Here is a 9,210-nt window from a genome sequence, read left to right as displayed (position 1 = left end):
TTTTCCTTATTGTTTGTAATTTGTAATTTATATGTAATTTATATTTATTTCATTCCACCCTATTACAAACGTATGATTCATATTTATATATAATAAATAACCGTAGTATTGATTTTACTAACTGATTTATCCTCCATCTTGATCTGTCTGGAAGCTTGATTTGATGTTCGTGTGCTTTATACCTTGGTGAAAGTACTGTATATCAGACTTATCTTTGATGATAAGTTTGATGGTAAGTATGGATTCCTAGATTTGCGCAGCTGCACGATGGATGGTTTTGCAGTCGATAACTGTGTGTACAGGGTAACTGGCGCGCGGTAGGTAATTGCTGCGCGGCAGATAATTGGTCTGTGGATAACCGTTACGGAACCGTTACGGAGCGAGCGGCCGAGTATTATGTGGTGGATGGAATATTTGCGGTTGGCTATCTCAGGTGCTGCGGTTGGTTACCGACTAGGGATAGCTTTACGGCTTATCTTCGGGCAGTATTGCATGCTTTACTTATTACGATGCGTTTTGCTATCGTTATCCTGCGTAGGTACCTTACTTCTCGTTTTCATCGCGGTGATTTATTGAAAGTTGTTGAAGTATTTTCGCTTTTATTTCCGCTTTTCACTTTTGAACGTTTATATATTCTGTATAATTAGTTGATTAATTTGATGATTTGGTGGTTAATTTGATGGTCGATAATCATTATGGTATGGACTAGAGAATTCGAACACTAGGTATCTATGTTCTTTATGGTTTATGGTCGCGCTCTTTATTTTACTTCGCCCGGTTTCCTATCTTAGTTGACGTTGACATGGTCATCGGTCATCTATGATGTAATGTGATACGAAGTGTTAAGTGAGAAGTGTCAATTGAACTGAATTAATTAATTAATTGAATTGAATTTATTGAAATTATTGAAGTTTGAATTTTCTAATTTAAATTTTGTGTATATTCGTGCGGATGTGATTGCTGTGACAGTGCGCGTACTAATGTGCTACGCTCGGAGGTATTGTATTGTAGTGTAATTGCAGTGTATTTGTTAATGTGGTATCATTAGCTCCGTTTTGTGCATTTTATGCATTCGGTGCATTTATATTACTTACTATTATATATTATATATTATATGCTGTATTATGTTATATTATATTATGTTATATTGTATTATGTTATAATATTGTATCATAGTATTGTTATTGTATTGTATTATACCATGATCATACTGTATTATTTTATTTATGTTATTAATGTTATTACATCCAAGCTACGTTCAATCTACGTTCAATTGCGTTCAGCCTGCGTTCAATCTGTGACCATTTTAGGCATTGAATATATTATATGTTGTATTATAATATTATTATTTTAGACCTTGGATTGTGTCCAGTTATTCAGCTATATTAGTTAGCTATGTTAGGCTATACTTAACCAGTATTCTGTATTAAATTGTATTGTATTGCATTATTATTATATAACTTCCTAACTTTCTATTCCATTATATTATTATAATTAAGTAAGTAAATGTACAGAGTAATTAACAATGGCATATGGCATATCGAATTGCATTGAATTAAATTACTTGATACAGATTACTAATATGTGTCTGCTTTATTTTTCCTGCTGTGATTATAGCTGTGGTTATATCCGTGATGATTATATATGCGATTATATTTGCGGTTATATTTATTTGACTTAGTTTAATGGGTCTTGTATTATGGAATTTAGAAGAGTCTATCTAGATTGGATGGATTAATGAGTTTATATCATATGCGTATATTGCGTTTATAATCCCTTTGCATATTTTAAGGGTGGGTTTGATTCTGATTCTGGTTTCTTGTTCCTTAGTTCTTAGCTCCTTAGTTCCTCTTGTAGTATCATGCATTGTTTCTAAGCTTTCGGGAGTTGTTTGGGCTCTCAGGCATTGTCAATTAATTGTAGACTATAAGATGTATCATATATCCTTTAGCAATTTAGATATGAATGACGTGTAACGACATTGGTTTATTGGTTTATTGGTTTATTGTTCGCCGTTCACTATTCACTATCCTTATTCTTTTCTTATTTTTATTCTTGGTCACTTGACATGTTTCAGTGACTTCTTCTTCAATTGAGTGTTACGTTTTACGTTCCATGTTCCTATAATATTATTCACTGCGCTTTTGTAGCTCTTCGCACCCCCCCTCAGGATAATGTTTTGCATACTATGTTTAATTCAGTTCTAGTGCAGCTGTGACAGTTGTGAATCTGTGTATTTTGAATACTTACGGTACTTTATGCAATCTTTTGTACATTAATTACCCTTTCGTAATTACAATTCTGATTCTGATTTTGAATCTGATTTGGAAAGTGTTAGTTCAGTATTGGTTATTACGGCTGGTGCTCAGGGAGGCATACGCTGCGGTAGTCCGTCCTGCATGATACAATGTCTTTATGGTTTTCTATACATACATATATGCGTTATGGTTCCTTAAATTCTTTGAATTTCTTGACCGTGGATCTCATATGACTTTCTTATAGGAGTGTCTGGCTTGGTTTAGCACCTATGTGCCTTTTAATGTTATTGATTCCTCGAACGTCAGTAAAGCATCTCCAATCGTGCTCTTCAGATGGAATTTGGGAGACTTGACCACTGCCTCCCATTTTCCACCCATGTGTGGAGCGGCAGGAGGGTTGAAGTGCCACTGCGTACCATCCTTGGCGAGTAGAGCTGCGAGGTCCTGATTTTCGCGTGTGCTGTCCTTGAACTGCTTTTTCAACTGGGCGTCTGCTCCTTGGAAGTTGGTACCGCAATCTGAGTAGAGAGAGGCAGCAGTTCCTCTCCTTGCTGCGAATCTGCGATAAGCTGCGATGAATGCGTCGGCTGAGTAATCGGTGACAACTTCCAAGTGTACAGCTGATGTTGTGAAGCAGACGAATACACAAATCCACCCTTTCTGCGTCTTGGCTCCTCTGCCTTTCCAAGTCTTCAGCGTGAGCGGTCCTGCATAGTCCACCCCAGTGTGGGTGAACGGGCGTGATGGAGTGACTCGACAAAGAGGTAGTTGCCCCATCAGTTGATGGGCACGGATCCCCCTCTGCCGAGCACACTTCACACACCGCAGGATATGCGTCTTCACTGGAGCTCGTCCACCGAGAATCCAGTAGCGTTGTCTGAGAAAAGCGAGGGTGGATTGCGTACCTCCATGCATGGTCTGACGATGTTCGTGTTCGATGAGAAGTTCTGAGAATATTGAATCACGAGGCAAAATTACAGGATGTTTGCCGTCGTGCGAAAGCTCTGAGTGTTGGAGGCGTCCGCCTACTCTGACGATCCCTTGATGGTCAAGGTAAGCGGTGAGCCTCGTGAATGGATGCGTTGACGGCAGCGAAACTTTTTTGGCGAGTTCAGCGAGTTCCTGCTTGAAGTAGGTGGACTGCGTGGCCTGAATCCAATAGATTGTGGCCCTTTCCATATCAGCTGCTGAGATGAAATGCGTGGGCAAAGCGTCCTGTCGTTTGTGCAGCTTGTCCACGAATTTGAGGCAAAGAGCGGTGATTCTGAGCAATCTGTTAACACAAGAATATTTAAAGATTACTTCCCATGAATATTCCTTTCGAGTGTTTGCCGTGTGGAGCGAGACGACAGCACGAGCTTCAGGGGCGCCTAACTCGTCTGTGTCGACTCTGGTCAGCTTCGGCCACGCGTTCTGAGGTTGGGCCCGTCCACCAAAGGGAGTGCTGTTGAAGCTGTTCTGTCGTCATGCCTCTTGACGCGCAGTCAGCTGGATTCGATGATCCTGGTACATGCCTCCAGTGATAGTTCTGCGTGATCTCCTGGATCTGGATTACCCTGTTGCGCACGTAATCCTTCCATTTGGAGGGGTGAGTCTTGATCCATGCCAGCGTAACTTCTGAGTCCGTCCACAAAAATGTCTGAGAAACGGTCAAGTTCAAAGTAGCGTGAACATGCCGCATCAGTTTTGAAAGTAGCAGCGCTGCTGTGAGTTCCAACCTCGGGATGGTCAGACGTTTGAGTGGTGTCACTCGCGTTTTCGAGCAGATCAGAGATGTGTGGGTACCCGTGGACGGTGCGCGGACAACGAGATAGACGACGGCTGCCATTGCGAGGACTGATGCATCGGAGAAGCCGTGAAGTTCAACTGTTGACGTGGTCGTTGTGTTGAACCATCGTGGGATGGAAAGTCTGGCCAGACTGGTTAGATCTTCCCTGATGAGCTGCCATCGTTGAGTGATGTGAGAAGGCAGAATATCGTCCCAACCGAGTTCCTGTAACCAAAGCTCTTGAATGAGAATTTTGGCTCTGATAACTACAGGTGCAACAAAACCGAGTGGATCAAAGAGTTGAGCTACTTCGGAGAGAATGAGGCGTTTCGTGAACTGCGTGCGTTGAGTAGCTGATATGGTCGAGAAGTTCAGCGTGTCCTGATGTGGAATCCATTTAATTCCGAGAATTTTGGTTGCGCAGTCGTCGAATGAAATTGCAACGTTGTTCTGATCTGGTGCGAGGTCTTCAAGCAACGATTTGCTCGTGGAATGCCATTTTGCCAATGGAAATCCACCAGCTTGACAGAGTTGCGTCAGCTGATTTGCAACGTCCTGTAGATGCTCTGCTGTATCAGCACCACCAAAAATATCATCGACATACCTGCCGTTTGTGATGGGCTCAACAGCAAGGGGATATTTCGACCCTTCAGCCTCAGCGAGTTGCAGGAGTGTTCGAACCGCCAAGTGCGGAGCAGCTTTCGTCCCGTACGTGACCGTGGTCAGCTGGTACTGCGTTTCCTGTTGTGCGTCATCAAGCCAAAGTATCTGCTGCAAGCTCCAGTCATCTGGATGTACCTTGATCTGCCGGTACATCTTCGTGACGTCGGTGGCAAACAGATGTTTGTATCTGCGTATCCAAATGAGCAGATCTGCAATGTTCAGCATCAGATTTGGACCAGTGTGTAGAAGATCGTTCAGCGAGTATCCTGTAGACGTTGGACTGGAACCGTTGAAAACCACACGCAATGCGGTGGTCGTACTGCCCAACTTCAGAACGCCATGATGCGGAAGAAAGTACTGAAACGGACTAGTTATTGAGTCATTGTTCAGTCTTACCATGTGACCAAGCTGCTCATATTCGAGCATGAACTTGGTGTACAGCTGGTTGTACTGCGCGTCCTTGCTGACTCGTCTGAGAATCCGCTGGAGACAGTTGTGCGCTGTCTGATACGAATTGCCAAGTGCTCTCGGGTGAAGTTTGAGCGGCAATCGCACGATGTATCTTCCTGCGGAGTCTCTTGAATGCGTGGTCTTGAAATGATCTTCGCACTCTTGCTCGTCTGGTGTGAACAAGGGTGCCGTGTCCTGTGGTGGCTCTTCCTGCGTCCAGAAGCGGCTGAGTAACTCACTCAATTGGCGATCAGTATTATTGACTGTCACTTGATGAGAAGTCCTGCGAATTGTCTGAGTGCCCTCGAGGGGCCCGATTATGAGCCAACCGAAGATCGAAAGTTGAGCGATCAACGGTGATGACGTGTGCCGAATAATATTTGACTTGATGACTTGCCCGTATGCGTCTGCTCCGAGAATGATGTCCACTGGTCTGGATGTGAAAAATTGAGGATCTGCGAGGTTCAATTTCTCCAGATGCGATGGCAGCGTTGGACGAGCTGGCGGTTCTGATGGCAGGCAAGTGGTCACCTTCGTGAGCACGTGTGCGTGCACGTTGACTGAAAGCGATCTGTAATTGGAATGGAGGGTAATATTGACCACTCCATTCGTCTGCGAGGTCCTTGCTCCACCAACTCCGTGGTCATCCAATGAGGAGCGTTGTCGCTTGAGTCTAAGTTGATTTACTAAAGACTCTGAAATAAGAGAGACTTCAGAGCCTGAATCGACCAGAATTCTTACTTGCTGCGTTGCGAGGTCAGTGTGCACTCTGGCGAGTGCAGTTGCTAGAAGTGTGGTCCGTGGTCTGCGTGGTCTGATTGCGTGGGCTGCGTGGTCCATAGAGGCGTGAGCTGCATGGGCTGCGTGGGCGTCGACGACTGCGCCAACCTCTCAATTGTTGGTTGACGTTGACGGCGTGTTCTTCGTGGTCTGCGTCGAAGCGGGGGCTTGCGAGGGCCCTGCTGCGGCTGCCTGCAAGACCTGGTATCCAGGCATCACTACCCGGCTCAGGTGTCCTCCGTGGAGCGTAGTGTGATGGTGCTCGTCACACAATTTGCACCGCTGGTGCATTGTTCTGCAGCTCCGAAAGTTGTGGTGCCCCAGACAATTTATACAGAGCGCGTGAGCCTTGATGACACCAAGGCGCTCTGACACCGCAAGATTTCTGAATGCCGGACACGTGGCCAGAAAGTGGTCCTTACCACAGTACGCGCAGGGGTAGAGCGCTGTCTGTCGTGCCCTCTGCTGCGTGGAGGACCCAGCGTGAGCGGCGGGCGTGGGCGGCGTGGTCCGAGCTGACGCTGTGTGCGTGGCCACCCTTGAAGGCCCAGAGCGTTGCGACGTGGGCTGAGCTGTTTTGGTAGCTGACTGCGTGGTCTGCGTAGGCCTGGCGTCAGGATGGGGCTCCAGCTGTTCGAGCATGCGTGCGCGTGCCACCAGAAACTTTGACAGTTGATCCATGGTGGGAAACTCCGTCTGCGTGGACAGCGTTGACTCCCAGTTCTCGCGTGTGTCAGAATCCAAGAGGCGGACGAGTGCGGTGATGAGAAAGCAGTTATGCTCATCGTAAAGCCCGAAGCTCTTCAGGGCTTCGAGCGTCTCACCTATGATGTTCGCCATCTTGGTGAGCGAGGCCGCCTTCCGGACCTTCATTGATTTTAAATTATAAATCCGGTCCATATGGGTCTGGATGTTGAGGCGCTTGTTCTCAAAGCGCTCGTCGAGGAGTTTCCAGGCCTGTGTGAAGGCCTCTTCGGTCGTGGGCAGATGCTCAATCAGTTGAGCAGCGTTGCCTGACACGGCTCCCTTAAGGTAATGGAACCGGTCGAGGTCAGTGAGGTCGTCGCGGGCTGTTATCACGGAGGCGAAGGTGGCCTTGAACTGGTGCGACCGACTGTACTCCCCCTCAAACTTGGGGAGTGCGATCTCCGGCAGACGTGAGCGGCGTGTCGTGGGCGGTTTCGTGGGCGTCGCGGGCTGCGCGGTCGGCGGCGGGCTCAGACGGTGCTCCAGCTGAGCAATCAATTTTCGCGCCGTCAGAACTACCTTGTCCTCCTGCGAGGCCATCTTGGACTTGTAGTATCCGTGGTCCAGCTGGGAGACAGGCCAGAGTCGGCTCAGCGCTTGATGCTCCTGGTGAAACATCAGGTGCATCTCCATAAGCGTGGTCTTCGTGATCTCCACCTCTGAAAGGAGAATCTCCAGAGGATCCTTGGCAGCGGAGACCTGGAGATCCTCTACGATTGACAGCATCGTGTCCAGTCGTTCCTCCTGGACTTTAGCGCGGACTTGAAGCTCGGACGAGAGCCGAGCGGGCGAGCGTGTGCGTGCGACCTGCGTGGGCTGCGTGGTCTCTTCTGGTACGTCCAGTAATGGTGGCGCGGGAGGCACTTCCTCATCCGCCTTGTTCGAGCGGACGGAACCATCCTGCGACGCGGGTGACGGGTCGCGCGATTTTGGCATCGTTAGTCTTTAACTTGAGCGTCTCTGAGCACTGAACTAACGTAGCACTGCGTGTCCACTATAAACTAAAATGTCATAACGAACCCAAAAAAAAATGTCACCAAAAAAAAACTAAAGAGTCACTGTCTCAAAACGTCACTTAATCTACAGAGTCCACGAGCTCACTTATCACTAACGACACTGAAAAGCGTTCAACGGAATCGCGTGTACCGAACTGCGTCGTCACGAACCGTTACGCGAAGGGCGTGTTCCATCCGGCTCGAAGGACCAAAAAATGTAACCGAAAAGCGTGGTCTGCAAGGACGGAGTGAAACACGCACCTTGGTTAATTAACAATAAAGTTTATTTACACTATTTACAGTAATGCGTGGGCAGAATACATATAAAGCGCGTGGACAGAGAAAACTACAGAGTCGCGTGGTCAAAATGGCGGTCTTGTGTGGAATATTCGCGTGGTCGGAAGCACGTGCGCTCACGATAAGCGTTCAAACAAGAAGAACAAGAATCGATCATGGGGTCGATCCTGCCGGTTCCGCGTGGAGAGGGGACCGCGTGGACAAAGTGGGCCCCAGAAGTGCTGCCGCTATCGGTAACGACGCACCAACGAAATACTTTCGTTGCCAACTTCGTGGTCTGCGACCAATTTGGGGAATTTCGCCAACATTAATTAATTATCTACATCGGTATACTTATTAAATTGATTATATTTGGAGTGTTTTCGTTACATATTATATATACACATATGTTCATAGTAATTTTGATATATTGTAGTGTAGTTTAGCTTTCTTGTTCTTTATATTATGATTTAGTAGTAATATGATTGTATGTGGGGTTTATTATTGATTGTTTATTATTGATTAGTTTTCACCACGCGCTGTATTGCATCGACTTACCTGTATCAGTATTAATATTAATACCATACTTATCGGAGCGGTATTATAATCCAGTAACAATCTAATCTACTCAATTTATAACTATTTGAATTGTTTGATCTCCCTTATGGATTATGCCGATTTAGGTCTCATGTGCTCCCCATATTATATCAGATGGGTATTCTCTTCTCCTGTTATCCGTTAATTACACTCTACCTCCACTTCCATTGGCTAACGTTAGGGCTTCCTGCAGATAGACTATGATTATGTTACATTTTACATTTAATACTATGGTTAATTTCTGATGTTAACAGTTCTGTCTCTTCCTATTATTCTCATTATGAGGTATATGTTGCTACTTATCTTTATTGATGATTTGCTAGCAATAATTTCTAATTGTTTTTTATTGCCGTCATTTGATCATTGATTGTACTCCACCATGTTCGCTTGCCAACCACGTTGAGGTTGTGGTCGCGTAAATGTTCCTGCAAGTAAATTTAAGTAACTTAATAGTTTCAATGAATGGTTTCAATTATTAGTATTACATTACGCTCACCAAAAATGCTCACCAATCGTTGGGTAAGCCACATCATCATTATCAACCAACCATGGTGGACGAAGATGGACACGGCCAACTGTGGAGATACGATGTCCCAGTTTCTGGTCGTGTTGAAGAACAAGCCCTGTTAAAACAGGTGAACACATGGCGCGATCACCCGTTGAGCAGGAGCTCCGG

The 9,210-nt window shown here is 45.8% G+C and overlaps 1 protein-coding gene across 1 annotated transcript in view; it reads right to left on the bottom strand.

Annotated features, from left to right (window-relative positions):
* Positions 1 to 7,604: 7,604 nt before the first annotated feature.
* LOC123988794 overlaps positions 7,605 to 9,210 on the bottom strand; it is a 62,677-nt gene continuing 61,071 nt past the window's right edge. The window contains exon 2 of the mRNA XM_046289538.1: positions 7,605 to 7,667. Coding sequence (XP_046145494.1) covers positions 7,605 to 7,667 — 63 coding nt within the window. The remainder of the gene's footprint in view (positions 7,668 to 9,210) is intronic.

The sequence above is a fragment of the Osmia bicornis genome, unplaced genomic scaffold (genome assembly GCF_907164935.1).
Source record: "Osmia bicornis bicornis unplaced genomic scaffold, iOsmBic2.1, whole genome shotgun sequence".
Classification (NCBI taxonomy): Eukaryota; Metazoa; Arthropoda; class Insecta; order Hymenoptera; family Megachilidae; genus Osmia; species Osmia bicornis.
The sequence above is the reverse complement of the archived record's forward strand: the minus strand, read 5'-3'. Positions and strand labels throughout refer to the sequence as shown.